This window comes from Convolutriloba macropyga, chromosome 10 (genome assembly GCF_964194025.1).
Source record: "Convolutriloba macropyga chromosome 10, txConMacr16.3, whole genome shotgun sequence".
Lineage (NCBI taxonomy): Eukaryota > Metazoa > Xenacoelomorpha > Acoela > Convolutidae > Convolutriloba > Convolutriloba macropyga.
In genome coordinates, this window is record NC_134477.1 from 22,671,787 (window position 1) to 22,693,468 (window position 21,682).

Genomic DNA, 21,682 nt, shown 5'->3' on the forward strand with positions numbered 1-21,682 from the left:
GAACAAAAAAATTTCGCTCGCTTAGAGAAAATTTTTTCACACATCAATTTCTCGCTCTATGAAAAACAGCGGTATGAACAAAAACCACTCTGTATTCGCTCCACTCTTCACTTTTGTTCAACACAAAAACCCTTCCAAATTTTTTTCACGCGTTTCTTTTCCCGCTTTAAAAATCACTCCAACAAAATTGATTAAAAAAAGGACTTGTCCAATACTCCTCTTCGAGTCGTAAAAAGACAGCGCCCCAATACAATTCAAATTCTTTGAATTGTAAAAAACCTATAACACCAAAATAGCTTCGCTCAGCTTACAACTTCGCAGCAATAAAAAAATTTTCACCAATTTTTGCAAAATGCAGACTTACGAAGAGAATTCAGCTCGACCCATGAAAAGATCATGATCAACCCAAACTGCCTATGAAAAAACCATGCTTGGCCCAAATAGTCCAATGAAAGAATTCTGCTCAACCCATGAAAAAAAATGCTCGACAAATAAATTCCTGTAGAAATACAAAAGGTAAAACGATAAGGTTGCTCCCACAAAGATGCTTCAGCTATTCTTAATTCGCATTTCTTACATTTTTTTCTAGCTGTTACATAATTTAAATCATTTTTTATCTTTGTGCTACCATTTTATCAACCTCCTTGTTTATAGCCTCAGAAGGTAATTGAAGTCTTATACTACTATTACTAATACTATTAAATTAAACTTGTGCTTCCACATTTGTTGTATGAAATCTAAGAAGGAATGTAATGCGGCTGCTATTGATCTGCGACTGCCCGGGTCGAGGTTTGGTGGTGAATTTTTAAAAGAAACGTAGTGAAATGCGGTGAAAATAAAAAAAAATTTCACCGCATTTTTCTTATATTTTTTTGCGGCGAAAGAGGTGAATCGCGGTGAACTATATATTTATGTATAAAAAAGAAAATTCCGTCCACGGGTTTGAACCTCTCACCACTTGCATGTCTACAGCTTTTTATTCCACTGCGCTATCTGTCTCGTACTTCTTTGATATTTCTTCTGATTTTACATGCGGTGAAATATTTTAAGAAATGCGGTGAATTTCGCGGTGAATTTTTGTAAGAATTGCACTGAAATATTTTTTACCACCTTCGACGCACTCATCGTACTTCTTACATTAGTTTGCCACAAAAGTGGTGAATGCGGTGAACTTCGCGGTAATTTTTTTTCGCGGAGTTATATTTTTTCAACCCATTCACCGCAATCGCCGCATTTCTTACAAAATTTTACCCAAAAACCTCGACCCGGGTACATTTGGCAGTGTAAAAGGTCTCAAGGGGGTGCAAGAGATACGTGGTTGAATAAATTGAATTAGTTTATGAGCCATGTCTAGAAAACAGGGAACAGATTGTAGGCAGCTAGGCTAGTTACGACCAAATAGGTGACCCAGAGAATTATAAGGAGAACTGCCGAGATGATTCTGCACTTCATGGGTCCTCCCAGTTCCACTCCGATGTTTCTATTGAACCTTCTGTAGATTACGATGCAGATTCCAAAGATAATCAGGATTGTGAACACCACAACGTAAAATGCCAAGTCTAATGGCTCAACTGCTAATGTACAACCTAAGAAGCAAAGAGAAAACACTCACTATTTATTCTTCGATGTTTCTGATTTCGAGGAGCTATAGAATCTGAATATTTAGGGTGGAGGTTTTACCCTATTCACAATTCCACAATTGTTCGTAGAATCTATCTTAGAGAAAACTACTGGACTGGATAGTAACTTCACAAAACCTACTACTCTTAACTAGACTGAAGGGTTATACCAGGCCCTCCGTTCAAGTCCTAAAGAAAGTATTTTCAGGTGCTATAGAACTGTAGTCAATTGCTAATAATAATGTTATTAAAATATGTTGGTAATGCCTTTCTATGTTATATGATATTTTAGCTTCTAAGAAATGCTTTACAAAATGAAATAAATTGGTGACTCTAAGATTGAGAATTATACCAGGTCCTCAATTCAGTTTCTAATTAATCGATCAACCACTATACTTAAAATAAATAGTAGATGACGTGAAGAGCTCGTCGGTGTTCACTTCACAGCCCAACCAGACGAGTATTAACCAATTTGATAGAACGTTAAGACATTGCCCATCAGGTACTTCAGGTTACTGCAGGCCTTTTTAATTGTCTACTTGGTTCACCATTCCATACTACATGGGTTAACTTAACTTGCCAAGTCTTCTACGAGCAGGCAGGCCTACCCTCAGAGTGGCTTCACTATGCGGTCTCCTGGAAGGAGCTTGGCCGATTAATACTCTGAGAAATCAATCGTCTTGATGTTGTCCTGGACTCGGTGCTGTCCTCCAGTCCGTTAACCTAACTTAACCTAATTATTGATTGGTTGATCACTACTTTACTAGTCACCAAACTAATTTAAATCCAATAAATTGAAGCTAGATTGAGTATGATTTCAGATCCTTAGAGATGTATTGTGAAGTTACTAAAGTTGTACAAGTACGCTTTTGATTAACAGAAAACCGAAAGCAACGATTAAATTTTACCCAGTCCTAATTATTACAAGACTATGGTTCCTTCAAAACAACTAGTTACAAATGCCTATGAGTGCCACGTATCAAAGTGTTTAACAAATATCTACTAGATACCAGTTTAAACTCTACTAATTTATAAGAAAAGGTCCAAAAAGAGAAAGTAGTTGAAAATTTGCTAAGTTAAATTAACGAAAAGTATAATTACCAGGGTATACTAGTTTCAACAATTATTACAAGTTCAGTACCACGACAGAGATCTGTTAACTCACTCCGAAATTTCGATTATCACGACAATATAACTATTTTCAGACTGATTTTGGTTACAAAAATTGGCTAAAATTGAGCCGTATATATACTGCTAATCTATGTTTGGTTATGATAGTTTAGTCCTATTTTTACCAAATGTTCCGAATCTTTGTGAGAAAAATACTTTTTTGGGAAAAGTTTTCAGAAGGTCATTCATGACTTTGATAACTTAGGCCCCTAATTTGGGTTTCTAATCCAATATTACGTGGGTGAGAATTTTGGTGTTCAATCCATGATATAATCTTTATCAGAATCAATATTTACTTATTCAGCCATTCTCATCAGTTTAAATTTCTTTACCATTATTATCTTTGTACAGTTTCAAATTTAGAATTCGCTTTTGTGTTGGGAATAATTCAAGGTCAGTATAAATTTGGTTCTTTTCCGAAAAAAAGCTTAAGTTTAACTTTCCATTCCTACATCCCACCCATCCGGACAAACTATTCTCCTGAATAGTACAATAAAGTGAAATAAGAGTATAAGTATATAAAAGCACCATCACCATATTTTGGTACGACAGTTTTTTTTTCTTTTAATCAGCGCTTGTCTCCTCATTTCGCATTCTCTCAACTAAGTTTAATCTCTCCTCAAACTGCATGTCAGTTCCGATATCTCGTTGATCATCGTTGGGCAAATTATGAATATGTTTCGTAGTGTTCTTGGACTGGTAACACTTCTTCCCTGTCCAGACAGCCAGAAGGACAAAAGCAAGACACCATAAAGAGAAACCAAGGAGACCAGCCAGCTCTTTAAATGTATGCAGTGTTGACCCATGGCCAAAGGATTTAAAGTTGTTTTCGTCAGAAAGTTGTTGATGGATTTTGTCTACCATCTCACTGACTAATTCAGGCGTGACATCAAGCGTAGGGACATCCTAGAGTGCCGATCTGATCCTATGCAAGATCAAGTTCCGACTCTCTTCTGTAGGCGTGACCGCTGGAAAGCTCGGGATGTCGAAAGCGGTATCCAGTAGTTCGGGAGTTGTGATTGTTGTTATTAGTCCACTGTGTTGAAGACAATATGCTGGATCGGGCAACATGACCAGTCCATTCTGCGGGTGAACCAGTTTTCCATTGCAGGGGGGATGCACTAGGCAACTTTTACACTCTGGTACACGGTTTGAAAACTTTCTGCCCCCACTGTACGTTATGTTATAAAGAAATTGTTGATCGTCTGCCGCGTTGAGGAGGTACATAGAGTTCCCAAGGTAGATTGCTGTCGGTAAAATTGGCAATTCGGTTACTTCTCGTGTGCAAGTCTTCAAAGCAGCCACCTCGTGATTGTATAGGAGTGAAGTCAAGCAGAGTTGATCTTGCGCGCTCACTAACGCTACTGGCTTAGTGCAAAGTCTAAGCAATTGTGTCCCCCAACAAGACAGATATTCCTCACTCTTCAATTCGGCATAGCTTTCTTCTCGCCTTGATACGATCAAATAGCTCCTTTCTAATTTTAGAGTTGCGGCCGTTGTTGTGTTCTGGATTGGTTGCGGCAGAGGGATTGCTTTGTAGGCATCGTGGATTGGTTCACCACTGTACACTGGCACCTCCATTGTGATTAACAGTCAGTGTGGATTGGAAAAAACATTTCTCAGGCTGTAAAGTAAACTTGAGTGGTCGTATGGGATTGAACACTTTTTGTCTCCCAGCTTCAGAGTTGTAATTTTTTTCCGTAAATCCTCGTAGGGTACTAGTGCGGTTGGCAGTGTTCCTTTGGATAGCACTCCAATGCTTGTAATAAACATGTTTCTCTGTTCCGTCAAATATAGTGTTTGTACTTGCAACTCACTGTGCATAGCATTGAGAGTCCACGATACGTTGTTAATTGCACTTTGGGCGCGAAAGGCATACATAAAAACGTCAGACCTTCGATGATCACAGGCTTGGGCTTGTTGTATTTCTTCCATTGTTTTTTGAAGCATCTCCAGGTTTGTTCGCAGAATCTCAAAGTTATTCTTTGAATAGTTTAGCACTTTTCGTGTGTCTTCATGAAGCTTCAAACTACTGCTGGCCATGACCTGAATAGACTCTTTTTCTTCGTTGTGCAGGTGAACCATTCTTGATTCCAAATAGTGCAACCGTCCTTCCAGTTGTTCCATCTTTCGCTTGGAGCTTTCACACAGACCAAAAATTGAGAGTAGCCTGCAGCCTGCTTTTTCCAGTAAGGGTTCCAAAGTTATCGCCGTCGCAGCTCCCATTGCAAACAGCAGTGGTGATCGTCTCTGTCGCTGAAGAGTGATAGTCTGGTTTACAAACGATGCTACTTCTTTGACAAGCTTTGTCCTTTCTTTCCCTGCTCTTTCGTATTCTGTCTGAATAGATGGGATTAGTCCGTCAAAGTGGTGCTGTAATAGTGCGCTTATTTCTGGGTTGTTGCAAAACTGGGAGCTCTTCCATGTTTTCTGTTCCAATTGCTGAAGTTTTGAAGAGAATTGATAAATTGTTCGGAGATCCACGTTCAACAGTTGGAAGAGAACAAGCGCAGTAGTTCGTGCACTCTCCGCTGTTTGCTGTCGTACCGCAAGTATTAATATAAGTATCACAAAGTTGAACATCTAAACACTACTAGGGTCAATTACTGCGCTAAACCTAGATAGCATTTTTTCTGTATTAGAAAGAGTGCTACATTCTACAAAAATTCCCCCAAATTCCCTGAAATGTATTCGAGCTAATTAGTTCTTTTCATAATACCGGTGTTACATTAACTTGCAAGATAGTTCTTTTTTTTTTTAACTTGGTGCTATTCAAATATGTTTTACGATTGCCCCCGTCGTTAATAGAAATTTCGGCTCATCTTTTGATCTTTACATTTTTTTAGGCAATGCTATATAGAGAAACTTAATCAAGTTTCTTTTTTTTAAAGACATATATATATATATATATATATATATATATATATATATATATATACATATATATATATATAAATATATTATTTTTTTTTATTCGTCGTCGATTCCGAATCATTTTGGGTATTTCACTGCGCGTCTTTCTCGGGATTTAGCGATGGAGTTTACTGTTTCGTCAGTTTTGGTTCACAAAAGTTCTGCAAATGTTGTTGGTTTGCACATTTCCCTTTTGGCGCTTGCAGGTGTTGACTGTATTTCACTGAGGTCCCTCAAGGCATTTTTTGGCTTGTGTGGTCTTTGGGGCAGTGGTGTAGATTCAATCTCTTTGGCTGGTGTTACAAAAGGAGACTGGTTCTCTTGGGTTGTTGCTTGTTCCGGAGTGTTCGGTTATGCTCCTATGTTAGTCTTAGTGGGCCTTTTAGTTGAATGTTCTCGCTCTGCAAAGAGATCGTAGAAAAAATCTTCAATTTCGTCCATCCATTTGAAGGGACTCTCTTGTTTGGGTCGTTTTGATATAACTTCTGGAGTGAAAGTTTGATTGTTTTTTTCAATGGGAACTTCCTGGTCATTTGTATTCTGGCGGCTGGGCCATTTCTCCTGATGTGATGATCTCGTTTCCATTCTGGGTAACTCGTCTTCCTCCTTCACAGGCTTCAATCGATTGTAGTGGACTATCTGCCATTTCTTTGCATTCGCATCCTTTGAAATTTTGTAATTGACCTCTGACGTCTTCTCAATGATGTTGTACGGTCCGTCCCATGGAAGGAAGAATTTTTTTGATTTCGCTTTGTGGGGTGCAAAAAGCCAGACTCTCTCTCCCGGCTTCAATTCCTCTCCAAAAACGTTTTTCTGATACATATCTTTCTGTCTTTCTTGCTTGTAACCAAGTGTCTCTCTAGCATTCATATGTGCTTCTCTGAATTGCTCATTGAGTCATCTTGCGAATTCGTGTTTGGCAATTTCGTGACCAGGTGCTTTCGGGAGTAGCAAGTCAATCGGGTATTTGCATTCTTGTCCAAACACAAGGGAGAATGGAGTCTGTCCTGTTGTTTTGTGTACGGTCGTATTATAGACGAAGTTGAGATAGGGAATCATTTGATCCCAGCTACTTGGATTGTTTGCGCAATATTTGGAAATAACATCCGCAACAACTCTGTTGTGACGTTCTACCATACCATTTCCCTGCGGGTGATATGGAGATGTTCTTGTCTTCTCTATTCCAAAAATTTTGCACACTTCCAGTAGCAGTTCGCTGCTGAAGTTTGATCCTTGATCGGTGTGTAGGCAATCAGGTGCTCCAAACGTCAAAACCCATTTCTCCACAATTGCTCTAGCAACATCTTCGGCCGTAGTTCTTTCTATTGAAGTCTGAGGTACTCATAGTGTCCACCATCGGGAGTGACGAACGCAGTTTTTGGTATAGCACTCTCAGCTAATGGGACCTGCCAATATCCAGAGGCTTGGTCGAGGCTTGAGAAAATTGTTGCTCCGTGAAGATGATCCAGTATCTGGTCAATTCGCGGAAGGGGAAAAGCGTCTTTCTTTGTTACTTCGTTTAGTCGTCTGAAGTCTGTGCACATTCGATTGCTCCCATCCTTTTTGGTAACGAGAACGATTGGTGCACTGTACGGGCTGTTTGATGGTCGGATAATGTTTCGTGCCAACATGTCCTCAATCTCCTTCTTAACCACAGTGATCTTTCCAGGTGCAAGTCTATGGGGTGCAAGCTTGATGGGCAGCGTATCACCTGTGTCAATTTCATGTTGAACCAAGTGTGTCTGTCCAAGTTCGTTGTCGTTCATTGCGAACACATCTCTGAACTCTCGTAGCAGTGTTCTTCTGTCGTCTGTTTGTTGGTTTCTGTCTGGAATTGCTAAAGAACAAATCTGTTCCAACTCTTCATCGCATGATAGGGTTAGGTTTGTTTCTGCAGTTGCCCTGTGCTGTGTTTCTTCCGTTGTTTCAATTTGATCAAGACCAGATTCTGCTTCCGTCTCACAAAGATGTACGTGCCTGGGGACTTCAGGTTTATAGGCAAATTGCAAATTTACCACATTGCTTTCCTTCTCCATCATGAGCTGCTTAGAATGGAAGTCGATTGATACTTTATTCTCCTCCATCACCTGGGTTCCAAGTATCAAAGGCACGTCTGTGTTTGGGGTCACCAGGAGATCGGCTTTCACTTTAACCCCGGTGTCGATCGTTATTTCGCCAGTAAAAACGCCAAGTATTTTCGAAAGGATCATTGGTGGCCGAAAAAACTTGTTCTCGGAAAGGTCTTAGTTTGGAACGCTGTTCGTACTGTGAGTAAGCTTTTTCTGATAGAATGTTCACATTGCTCCCAGTATCCACTAACGCTTTGTGTTTATGTCCGTCAAGATCAATCATCACGTAGACTGTAGGTCCAAAGACTGCTTCGGCTTGAACTTTGTTGATATTGGTCACTTGTTCTGGGTTCGCTCTCTGTAAAATGCTTTTCACGATTGGTTGTCTATCGGTGTCCAAGTTTGCGGGTAAACCAGGTTGTATTGTTCCTTTCTGTGGGCACTGATTGGACAAGTGCCCAAACTCGCGGCAATTATAGCACTGCATCGCAGACGTTCTGGGTCGAAAGCCTTCCGGTCTTCCCGGACTTCTACTCTGAAATCTGGGTTGACTTGATTCGGATAGAAATCTTGTTTGGGTCTCAAGAATCTTCTCCATGATCTGTGTATGTCGCTCTTGCTGCTCTAGCATCTTATTGAAGCTTCTGGTCTGAAACTCGATCATTTGATTGAAACCCGATGACAGACTGGTGTTGAGTGCTCTAAAGTCAGCTGCTACTGACTCATCATGATCCTGTTCACCCTTTGTCCATCTCACATGCCCGTTTCTTCGTCCTCGCATTCGACTGGATTCCGCTTTTTTGATGGCGTCTAGCGCAATGGCCCGTTGTGTAGCTGCATCGAAGCTTCCCGGTTCTTCCTTCAGGAGTGTGTATCTGATTTCGCTGTCCAACAGTCCGTCCACAAAGGCATCTTTGTTAGCTTCCTGTCGTCCCGCAACATCAAGATGAGCATTGGCTGCCTCTCCTAACTTACGAACTCGCCTTGAGAACTCTTGGAATGACTCTGATTCCAATTGTTGAATATTTTTGAATTCGGTGCATGCACTCCTTGCGTTGGGAAAGTCGCCGATTCTGTTGTTAAGAGCGTTCAGAACTCTCGCTATGGTCGGGGCTGGTTGTCCATGCACTTGTTGAAAGTAATGATTGGGGAGATTGTAATACTCGTCTAACGCATAACTGTTCAAACACGTGGGCAGGACCTCGCGTTGTCTCTGGTCATCCCAATTATTGGAGTTTGACATGGATTCGAAGGGTCGAACCCATCTTTCGAAACTCTCGAAGTCGCGGCTGGGGTATCGGAGGGGTGTGAGAAGGGGTGGTGCTACGACTATTTGCTGCTGATTGTTTGCCTGGTTCTGTTGTTGCTGTTGGTGGTTGTTTGGTATGTTGTTAATTTTTGGTAATTGAATTAATTTTCGATGCAAAACCAAATGACACAAAAAAAAATATAAATGAGTTTTACCTTTGGAACGTATTCCAAAGATCTAATTGATCGGTTCCCTCAAATTTCAATTCTGAGTTTTTTTTGTAAAATTCAAAACCGCCTTCTAATCAGAAGAACCCTCTGTGGTCGCCAATATAGAATCTGAATATTTAGGGTGGAAGTTTTACCCTATTCACAATTCCACAATTGTTTCTAGAATCTATCTTAGAGAAAACTACTGGACTGGATAGTAACTTCACAAAATCTACTACTCTTAACTAGACTGAAGGGTTATACCAGGCCCTCCGTTCAAGTCCTAAAGAAAGTATTTTCAGGCGCTATAGAACTGTAGTCATTTGCTAATAATAATGTTATTAAAATATGTTGGTAATGCCTTTCTATGTTATTTGATATTTTAGCTTCCAAGAAATGCTTTACAAAATGGAATAAATTGGTGACTCTAAGATTGGATTGAGAATTATACCAGGTCCTCAATTCAGTTTCTAATTAATCGATCAACCAATATACTTAAAATAAATAGTAGATGACTTGAAGAGCTCGTCGGTGTTCACTCCACAACCCAACCAGACGAGTATTAACCAACTTGATAGAACGTTAAGACATTGCCCATCAGGTACTTCAGGTTACTGCAGACCTTTTTAATTGTCTACTTGGTTCACCATTCCATACTACATGGGTTAACTTAACTTGCCAAGTCTTCTACGAGCAGGCAGGCCTACCCTCAGAGTGGCTTCACTATGCGGTCTCCTGGAAGGAGCTTGGCCGATTAATACTCTGAGAAATCAATCGTCTTGATGTTGTCCTGGACTCGGTGCTGTCCTCCAGTCCGTTAACCTAACTTAACCTAATTATTGATTGGTTGATCACTACTTTACTAGTCACCAAACTAATTTAAATCCAATAAATTGAAGCTAGATTGAGTATGATTTCAGATCCTTAGAGATGTATTGTGAAGTTACTAAAGTTGTACAAGTACGCTTTTGATTAACAGAAAACCGAAAGAAACGATTAAATTTTACCCAGTCCTAATTATTACAAGACTATGGTTCCTTCAAAACAACTAGTTACAAATGCCTATGAGTGCCACGTATCAAAGTGTTTAACAAATATCTACTAGATACCAGTTTAAACTCTACTAATTTATAAGAAAAGGTCCAAAAAGAGAAAGTAGTTGAAAATTTGCTAAGTTAAATTAACGAAAAGTATAATTACCAGGGTATACTAGTTTCAACAATTATTACAAGTTCAGTACCACGACAGAGATCTGTTAACTCACTCCGAAATTTCGATTATCACGACAATATAACTATTTTCAGACTGATTTTGGTTACAAAAATTGGCTAAAATTGAGCCGTATATATACTGCTAATCTATGTTTGGTTATGATAGTTTAGTCCTATTTTTACCAAATGTTCCGAATCTTTGTGAGAAAAATACCTTTTTGGGAAAAGTTTTCAGAAGGTCATTCATGACTTTGATAACTTAGGCCCCTAATTTGGGTTTCTAATCCAATATTACGTGGGTGAGAATTTTGGTGTTCAATCCATGATATAATCTTTATCAGAATCAATAATTACTTATTCAACCATTCTCATCAGTTTAAATTTCTTTACCATTATTATCTTTGTACAGTTTCAAATTTAGAATTCGCTTTTGTGTTGGGAATAATTCAAGGTCAGTATTAATTTGGTTCTTTTCCGAAAAAAAGCTTAAGTTTAACTTTCCATTCCTACAGGAGCATTTTTTGAATCAAGTGAATTAACGTGTTTCTTACAAAAATTTTTAAGGTGCCAGTACCCACTACTGCCCCTTTTTGGAAATATCTCTATCACCCGGGATGACCCTTCTTAGATACCATATCAAAGACCATATATGGTTCCATCCAAGTGTAAGCAAAATTTCTTGCATGATCTTGCTATGGTTTCTGAGAAGCCATATATGATCTTTGGTATGATTTTCAAGATTTTACATGAAATTGGTAATTTAGGCAGAGCAGCACGTTTTCGATGGTTTTCCCACCGATGGAACATTTTATGGTCTTGGATATGGTATCCAGGAAGCCATAATGGTCTTAGATATGGAACTTAAGACACCATATATGATCTTGGATATGGTTTCTGAGATTCGGCAAAATATTTTAAAACTACAACCAAATGAATGCCTTTCACTACATTTCCGCAAATAGTAAGTTGTATGATCTTGGATATGGTTTCTAAGAAATCACAATGGTCTTTGATATGGTATCTGAGACACCATATATGAACTTTGATATGGTTTCTAAGATTCAGGAAAATTGACAAAAACACTGCAACTGAATGAAGGCTTTTCAATCCATTAAAATAAATGTTAAATTGTATGATCTTGGATATGGTTTCTAAGAAAACTTTATGGTCTTTGATATGTTATCTAAGACACCATATAAAAGTGTCATAACAGTCTATGGTCATGGATATGATATACAAGTCACCACAATTTTTTTTCATGAGTAAGTTTTAGATCTCCATTTTTTTATCGGCAACTCCCATGAGATGTTGTGAAAAGAGCCTTTGAGTAAAAAAATTGAGGTTCCACGAAAAAAGGTTTACGATCTTGGATGGGCCATAAAAGTCTATGGTCTTCTTAGATATGTTATCTAAGAAACCAATGAAAAAAAAATTAATACCGTATCCGAATGCAATATTGCCTTTAGAGCTTTGTATAGCAAGCCAAAACACTTCGTTTTTGAGTACTTTTAAATTTTGGCATGGTCTTGGATATGGTATCTAAGAAGCCATACACTCCATATATGACTTTGATACGGTATCTAAGATCGGTGTATGGTAGTCAAACCGGGAAGTTGGATTTATTTCGGGCCTTTGTCGTTTGGAAGCTGTTAAATATAATCAGTAGAGGTGGTTAAGTTGAAAAAGAAAAATAATTTTGATAGAAAGGGCTCCACTTAAAGGAAGGTGATCTCTGTGTTTTAAAGAAGTCTTCTCACAAATTTTAGAGGTTTCAATCTGAGATATTTAAAATTTTTCGTTAAATTATTGTTTTCCCTCAACTCTACTCAGCAATAGCAAAATTGTGCTATATACGACCGATTACTCTTACTCTACTCTTTTGGTAGACATATGGAAACGGCTGATCTGGCTATAAAAGTAGAATTGTATCTTTTTTCCTTATTCATGGTTTGGGTACTAGGTATACTGACTGATTACCGCATAATAGATCGAAGTTTTGACGCTTCGAAATTCAAAATAGAACTGTTATGTTGAAAACGAACCATAATTGTGATAGAAAAAGCTCCACTATAAAATGTTTCCTCTATGTTATAAAAAAGTTTTCTCACGAAATTCATCTAAAGTTGGAGGTCTTTTCAATTTTTTTTTCGGTAGATTGTGGTGTTCCCTCAACTTTACCCTCTATTTACACTGCAATAAAAGCAAAAGTTCGGATTTGGATTTTTTTAAGTGTCAGGATTTTTGAAGAGAAATGGGTGGTCATTTTTACAATTTCTCGGCCAGAGATAAATTTGGTAATCTATGACCGTTGATCCTTATCACACTCACTCTGTACACTTTTGGAGACGAGTGCTTTGGCTTGTAAAGTGTTATTGTGTCTATTTCATTTTAGCTTTAATAGATAGGCTGGCTTCTATATAGCCTTTTTTGCAAATATCTCTATTAGTTGCATTTAATTTGGACCGTCGAAGTTTTGAACTTGTTAGTTATCATTAGTAGACGTGTTCAAGTTAAAAAAAGAACCATAATTTTGATAGAAAAGGCTCCAGTAAAATAAAAACTTCCCTATGTTATAAAAAAGTTCTGTCACAAAATTCTTATATAGAGGTCTGTTCAGTCTGGGATATTTTTCGACCATCAGACTATTTGCACTGTACGTAACGTAAAAATTCAGATAAATTTTTAAATTTCTAATAAAAATTTTAGGACTTTTGAAGAAAGTTTTTATTTTTTTAAATATAAAGAGATGTTTTTACTTTTTCTGTGAGCGCTCGAGATAATTTTAGTGGTCTTTCATAATGAATTGTTCTCCTCTAGGTTCAAAGTGTTTGTTAGGACAATTCTTTTTTAGTTGAAAGTCGTATTACAACTTTTCTCTTTGCTTTGATTTTAGCTTTATTAGGCGCACTTACTCCTCTTCTAAGACTTAGCCTCTTTTTTGCAGAATATCTCTTTAAATTGGATTAATTTTTGAGTCTCTGACGTTAGGAAGCTGTTAATTATCTCTTGAATACGTGTCTATGTTGGAAACGGACCATAACTTAGTTAGAAATGGCTCTGGTAAGAGAAAGGCTTCCTCTCTGTGTTAAAAAAACCTTCTCTCGAGATACTTCTAAAATTAGAGGTCTGTTGAATCCTGGATATTTCCTGGTTTTTGGTGGAATGTGATGTTTGCTTAACTTTAAAACTATTTGCACTTCAATTAAACTAAAAATTCCGAAAAGATTCAGAAATTTCAAATAGACGTTTGAGGTCTTTTTTGAAAATAGGTGGTCGTTTTTACCTCTTTTCGGTCACCCAGAGCAGATTTGGGTAATCTATTACCGTTTTTCATCAGCCCATTCACTCGGTACACTTACGAACACGCCTTTTTAGCTTTCAAAGCGGTATTGTGTTTTTTGTTGAGTTTCATGTTAGCTTTATAGTTGTACTGACTTTTCCAAAATACAGCCTATTTCTGTAATATATTACAGTAAGTTTGTTTCTCCGAAACTTTGACGCTAGGAACCTGTTGGTTATCAACCATGAGTCGTCTCTCAGAGGAAAAATATTCATAATTTAGGTTGGAAAGGCTCTATTAAAAGAAAGGCTTCTCTATCATGTAAAATAGTCTTATTCCAAAATTCTTCCGAATTTAGAGGTTCAGTATGAGATGTTTTATATTTTTCGGTCAATTATACAATTCACTTAACTTTGCAGATTTTCTGCACTGCAATGAAACTAAAAATTTTGTCAAATTTTATAATTTCCAAAAAATATTTCGAGATTGTTTTTTGAAAAACGTGAATTTTTGTTTTTACCTTCTTTGCTTTAAGAGACATATCTGTTCTTTTAGCAGTGTTCGTATTTCCCTAGTTTTACCAACTATATGCATTCATGCCGAAGCTTTATCGGAATCAGAAATTTGCAACAAAAATGTCATTTCTTTGTTGTTTTGTTTGGAGAGAGGGCTCAAGGGTACAGTTATAGCGCTTGCTGGTGCTTACTTCTTCTATAATTACTTCAGTAACTCCCCCATTACCGATCCCAAGCCCGGAATGATAAAGGAGGAGTGGAAAACAAAAATTATACTGCAAATGTTGGCGCCACTTCAAATCAGCTACAAAAGCCATCAGACAGCAAGAAATAACTTTTGAAACTGAAAAAACTTGAAATTTGTCAAAACACAAAAATGGTCAAAACTGAAAAATTTTACAAGTTTGGACCAAAAATTTGTCCATCCCCCCCCATTTTGGGAAGGCAAAACCCGAGCAACCCGTGGTTATGGCAGACGGTTAGGGTTACCTCTAAGCTACTCATGGACTCAATAAAAAAAGTTTTGCGATGGGTGGTTGACAAAGTACCAGATCTCCGAGACATTGAAGATTGTCGCGCAGTAGTTGTGGACTACCGGAAAGACACATTGCGATGGTACAGTATGTTGGAAGATTCTGTTCCAATCGAGAGCGAATTGGTAGAACTCGAAAAGAAATTGAAATCAGAAAATTTAAGCGACTCCGAAAAACAGATACTGTGTGATCAGGCAGAACGTTTTTTAGAAAAGCTAGATGAAATTTACGCAGAAGCTCTTCGAATATTGAAGACAGAAAATTGTCCCCATGTATTTGCGAATTTCAGTAATGTTAGAAGTCACTATCAGGATTTGATTAAACAGTATAGGCTCAGCAAGGATTGTGGAAACAAAACATCGTTATTGACAACTACATCGACTGGTGACAAAGATCCAAACGATGAAACTGTAATTGATACAGGAAATGGAGCAGTAGAAAATGCCGAGGAGAACGCCGAGGTCTCTTCCAAGCATTCTGCTACACATGGAAGCAGAAAACAACCCAGTATCGCCAACTCGCGATCATCGAGAAGGCGAAAGATCGGAGCAATGGAGCTCGAAAACCTAAGAGCAAAGAAAGAAACAGAGCAACGACTGCAAGAGCGCCAGTTGGAGTTAGAGCAAGAGCGTGAAGAAAAAGAACTTCGTCGCCAGCAAGAAGAGTTACGTTTGCAACAACAACAACAACAGCAACAAGAGCAAGAGTTACGTCTAAAGATGCATCAGCAAGAAGATGAACTGCGTCTTCGACAGCATGAGCGAGCACTTGAAACGGAAAGAAAGAAAGCAGAAGAAGAAGAAGAAGAAAGACGTCTGAAACTTGAGCTTACCGAAAGAAGCTCAAGAGCATCTGGATCAGTGGCAAATGAGATAGAAAGTGTTGGATCAAAACGAAATCACAAAAGAACATCAGGGTGGGTAGAATCAGTGGCTCAACAGTCTGTCTCTAGACGGCCACTATCTCCCAAGGTTGTTATTGAACCTCCAACAAATGTCACACAGGACAGAGCTGACAAACGTTTCAGCACCTATCCGAAAACTACCCCGCTGTTCCAACCGGGTGAAGGACTTTTCTCAACGCATCTGACAGAACCGAGAATTCTCAAGAAACCAGAAATCCGTAAACCAATTAGAGTAACGGACCCACCTGCACCGCCGTTGACAAGGACGACGTTTCAGCAGCAGAGAACGTCGGCAATTCAAACTAGAAACAGGAGTCAGAGTCCCATTAACAACTCTCAAAACAGGTCTGCCGAGAGCAGAAACAAGAGCACAATGAATAACACCACTCTCCAAGTCATTTACCAACCAGTACCAAGCAGTGGTGCCTGTGGCCTTCCAAAACTAAAACTGACTGAGTTTTCAGAAGATCCTCTGGAGTGGCCAGAGTGGTCAGGTCTCCTTGATGTTTTTGTTCATCAAAAGCCAATCAGCGATACAGAAAAGATGCAATACCTCAAGACCAGTCTCACGGTTCAAGCAAAAGCAGCAATATCGGGAATGGGATTCAGCTCGCAATCATACTATCTTGCTTCGGATATACTCTGTGAGAAGTATGGCAGATCAAATTTCATTGTCAATGCTCAATTCAAGAAAATACATACTCATCCTCCAGTTAGGCATGACGATTCTACGAGCATCGTCAAATTTGCAAATGTGGCTACAAATGTGGCAAACACTTTGACTCAACTTGGATACACATCAGACCTAGAAGCAGAAGCAGGGCTAAGTTCAACAACGAGAAAACTTTCTCTTCAACTGAGAGAACAGTGGTTGCAGTATATGCAAGACCGTCGACTACTGAGAGGCGACCTGATTGTTTTCAAAGAGTGGATTGCCTCGAGAGCTGTAATTCATGAGAACTTGTTAGCACAGACAATCTCGTCATTTGAAAGAAATAAATTTCAACGACGTGATAAACCGAAGACGAGTACCTTTGCTTCGAACGCTGAAGATTCAAGCAAACCTAAGAATTTTGAATGTCTCTTCAAAGATGGAAAACATCCTATTTGGACGTGTGAAAAGGTCAAATCAATGAAAGTAAATGAAAAACGAGAGCATGTCCAGAAGTTCCGACTGTGTTTCAATTGTTTGAAACCAGTCCACATGTCGAAGGACTGCAAAAGCAGGACATGCAGTGTACCCAGCTGTGGAAGGCGACACAGCAGGCATTTGCACAGCCACCTACCGAAGAAGGAAACTACAAAGAATGTCTCAGATGCTACAACAGCAGTGGCAACTAACATCACCCAAGGAGGGCTCCCAGTGGTAGGAATCAAGCTGACAAACAGAGACTTAAGCCTAAATGTACTAGCAATGTGTAATTCAGGATCCTCGATCTCATTTGTAGACAAGTCAGTGGTGTCTAAACTTCAACTTCAAGGCCGAAAAGCGTCCTTATCAGTAGCAGGGATCCATGGCTCACAAGATGTCAAGACTGAAATAGTACCGATAGCTGTTTCAGCGTGTGAGAAGTCTCGACCATTGACAACAGTGCAATTCTATGTGCACGAGAAACTGAAGTTGGGTGACCAGATTGTGGAGCTGCAAGAGTTGAAAGACCGCTACCCACATTTGAGGAATTTGCCAGATCAGAGCTACAATCTAAACGATGTTCAAGTGATTCTTGGACAAGATTGTTACGACATTCATCACCCTTTTGAATTCAAGAAGTCAGAAGACAAAGCTGCACAATGGGCAGTGAAATCAAAGATTGGCTGGGCCTTATGTGGTGCGCTACCAGCGAAGCAGGCAGCAACTCTTGCCATAACAGCAACATCAATTGCAGATGATAAACTAGCAAACCAGTTGAGTAAGCGGTGGGATATCGAGTCCTACGCTTCAAACTGCGAAGTCACCGGACATTCAAAGGAAGAGCAACGAGCAATCAAGACGCGATTCAACGGTGAAAGATATGAAGTAGGACTTCAGTGGCGAGAGGACGAAGTGAAGTTATCGAACAATTTCTACTCTGCAATGGGGCAACTCAAATCTCTAGAACGACGCCTGCAGAAAGACAAAACACTAAAGAAGCGGTACCAAGAAACCATTCACACAGATGTCAACGCTGGATACATTCGGAAAGTAGATCAAGCTGAACTGAATGAAACCAAAGACAAACTGCAATGGTATTTACCACATCATTCTGTCATAAATCCGCATAAACCCGAAAAAGTTAGAAGAGTATGCAACGCAGCAGCAAAGTATCAAGGTGTAGCCTTGAACGACAAACTTCTATCTGGACCAGACCTTGTGCAAAGTTTGATCGGAATCATATTTCGCTTCCGAGAACACCAAATAGCTTTATCAGCTGACATAGAAGCAATGTTTCTTTTAGTTGCTGTCCCAAACGATGACAGCCGATGCTTACGATTTCTCTGGCGAGAAGATCCAGAGCAGAGAATAGAAGTTTATGAGTACACAGGACACGTTTTTGGGGCGAAGAGCTCGCCGACTTGTGCAAATTACGCTTTGCACCAAGTGGCGAAAGATAACGCGAAAAAAGACGAAAATCTTGTCAAAGCGGTTCAGCGAAACCTCTAAATGGACGACTTACTCAAGTCAGTCAGAACCCTCAAGAAGCGATTGAAATCTACCAGAAAGTCAGAGAGATCCTTAACAAAGGTGGATTCAAATTGACGAAATGGATAACAAGTGACGATGAAGTCAAGTCACAGATCCCAGAGACAGACAGGTCAACGAAAGTTATGAAAACTTTCGAAGCAGAACCACAATCATCTTCAATCCTAGGACTCAACTGGAATGTGGACACAGATAGTCTCATAGTCTGTCGTGGAACTGAGCAAGAAGTTCCAGCATAAATAACTCAGAGAATTGTCCTATCCTTTGTCTCAGCAGTGTTCGACCCACTTGGGATTTGTTCACCCTTCACGATAAGAATGCGGTTCCTACTGAAAAGCCTTTGGGCAGCAATGGGACAAGCGCGGGACAAAGAGTTGTTAGTAGAACACTCAAAACTGTTCAGTGATTGGTGCTCTGAGTTGAGAGAAATAAGGACAATGTCAATAAATCGACTTTATTTTGAAAACGGATGCACAAACTTGAAACTACACATTTTCACAGATGCATCAGAGGAAGCAATGTGCATTGTGGCATATCTGCAGGATAAAGCAACTCTAAAACTGACATATGTGATAGGGAAATGCCGTGTGGCACCCATCAGACATATGACGATACCGAAACTAGAACTTCAAACCGCAGTTTACGGAGTTCGTCTCAGAAAGCAGATTCTAAACGAACATGATGTCAAAATTGACAAAATCTTTCATTGGACCGACTCATCAATAGTGTTACAGTGGCTACAGACAGCGCACAAGGAACAACAAGTGTTCGTTGGTAACAGAGCAGCGGAAATACTGGAAAACTCATCGATGGATCAATGGCGACACGTCAAAGGTGTCGAAAACCCTGCCTACATTGGAACCCGAGGAATGTCCATCGAAGGCCTCAAGGAATCCGTATGGCTAGGCGGGCCGGCATGCCTCCAGGCAGATGAAGAAAAGTGGCCAAAGCCGCGGTGCCAAGTGAACGAACTCGAACCTGAGCAAGTTACGAGTACTGTAGCAACAGAAACAAAACTAGGACAACTATTTGACTGGAGACGATACAGTACCTTCAACCGAATTAGAAACTTCATTGCCTACTGCATGAGGTTCAAGACAAAGCAGAAGGGTATCCTCAAAGCCGACGAAATTCATCACGCAGAGCAAATACTGTTTCGATTTGTTCAAAACGAAAGCTTCCCGAATGTTTCGAAGTCTATAGTAAACAGCAAAGAAATCTCCAAAACTTTAAACATTGCAAATTGTCACCCTTCATAGAAGAAGATAGAACAATTAGATTGAAGGGCCGACTGAAGCATTCAAACCTTGACTACAATGCAAAGCATCCAATATTGTTAACAGCAAAACATCCAGTTGTACAACTTCTGTTGGAGAAAGCACATCGAGACAACCTACATGAGGGCACAGAGTGCGAGAGAAACATGCTCCAACAAGAATACTGGATCATCGGGCTGAGAAATGCATTAAGAAAAATCAAGTCAAGATGCATCAAATGCAGACATAGGAACGCCAACCCAATTCACCCACCGATGGCGGATCTTCCCCGAGAACGACTTGATGAACATGTGTTCCCATTCACCCATACCGGAGTCGACTACTTCGGACGCTTCGAAGTCAATTTCCTACGACGTACCTTGAAGAGATGGTGCTGCCTCTTCACTTGCCTGACAACGAGAGCAGTACACATCGAAGTCGCACAGTCATTGGACACCGAGTCATGTCTAGCTGCAGAAACAAGATTCATTGCAAGACGTGGCTACCCGAATACCATCATCAGTGACAACGGAACAAACTTCGTTGGAGCAGCCAATGAGCTGAAATCATTCATGAACGAGTGGGGCAAAGCAAAGATTGAGAGTGAATTAGCACAGAAAAAGATTGTTTGGAAATTCAATCCTCCCGGAGCTCCTCACTTTGGTGGAATCTGGGAAAGACTGGTTCAAAGTTGCAAGAAGCTCAGGATTGCAATCTTGGACAACCGAAGCCTCACCGACAAGGTACTCAGCACAACAATGTGTCTTGTAGAGCAGACTCTCAACGCAAGACCCCTGACAGCAGTAAGTGACGACCCTGAAGATTTTTACAGCACTCACACCTAATCATTTCTTGCTTGGACGAGAGAACGCGAGTGCACCATTAATGCCATCCAGTGAACGCTACCATGACCTGAGGAAATCATTCAAAACGGCTCAAGCATATGCCGACATGATCTGGAAAAGATGGACTCGCAAATATCTTCCACAATGGAACCAGAGATCGAAGTGGTCAAAAGAACATGTGCGAAAACTGAAAGAAGGCGAGTTAGTTTGGCTAGTAGATGACTCTGTGAAACGCTGTGAGTACAAATATGGGCGAATTATTGATATCTTCACTGAAAACGACGGAGTTAGGAAGATAAGCAAAAGTCAAAATGGCACATGGAGAGCTAAACCGGCCAGTCGTGAAGTTAGCGCCAGTATGCTACGATGGTGTTTCGGAGATCGAAAACAGGGCCGGCGATGTTGGCGCCACTTCAAATCAGCTACAAAAGCCATCAGACAGCAAGAAAAAACTTTTGAAACTGAAAAAACTTGAAATTTGTCAAAACTCAAAAATGGTCAAAACTGAAAAATTTTACAAGTTGGGACCGAAAATTTGTCCACCCCCCCGATTTTGGGAAGGCAAAACCCGAGCAACCCGAGGTTATGGCAGACGGTTAGAGTTACCTCTAAGCTACTCGTGGACCCAACGATCGTTATTGCATCAGTCCCACGAGTGTGGCTATTAGCACTTATATGGTGCAAAATTGGCATTTTTCGATATTTTGTTATTTATTGTTAAAGTTCCTAAATTGTTTATTCTATGATATTTTAGATGATCATTAAAGGTCAAATACCGTACATTCGAGGCATTTAGTGCCACGTAATAACCATCCGTGCTTATGTCAACAAAAGTAAATATTGCAGTAACTTGACATTTACTATGTAAACAATGACCTAAATCATTTTCTTGATTAAACCAATCAGAGACAAGTGCCAATGAAGTTATAATTGATAAATATTTGATTATTTACTTTAACCCAATTGTTTGATTAGTCAAACGGTATTGTATTTAGAACCATTAGAAACTGTTACAAAGAGCAGTTGGCTCTCAGATAGACTAAAATTTGATTCTTAACAACTTTAGTCTTTTTTGCTAAGTTTTGCTAGATCTTAAGATCTTGAGAGTTCTAAGTTAGTTGAGCTTACTTGACGAGGAGTTTTCAACAATACTAGCTACTGGCTGAAGCCTTACAAACTTCAGCACGAGATTGAACATAGATTATCGCTTAGGATTTTCTTAACTTCAC

At 39.5% G+C, this 21,682-nt stretch overlaps 1 protein-coding gene across 1 annotated transcript in view; it reads right to left on the bottom strand.

Annotated features, from left to right (window-relative positions):
- Positions 1-1,313: 1,313 nt before the first annotated feature.
- The window catches only part of LOC142347966 (sodium/calcium exchanger Calx-like), a 205,994-nt gene continuing 185,625 nt past the window's right edge, over positions 1,314-21,682 (bottom strand). The window contains exon 10 of the mRNA XM_075399132.1: positions 1,314-1,586. Coding sequence (XP_075255247.1) covers positions 1,351-1,586 — 236 coding nt within the window. The 3' untranslated portion in view covers positions 1,314-1,350. The remainder of the gene's footprint in view (positions 1,587-21,682) is intronic.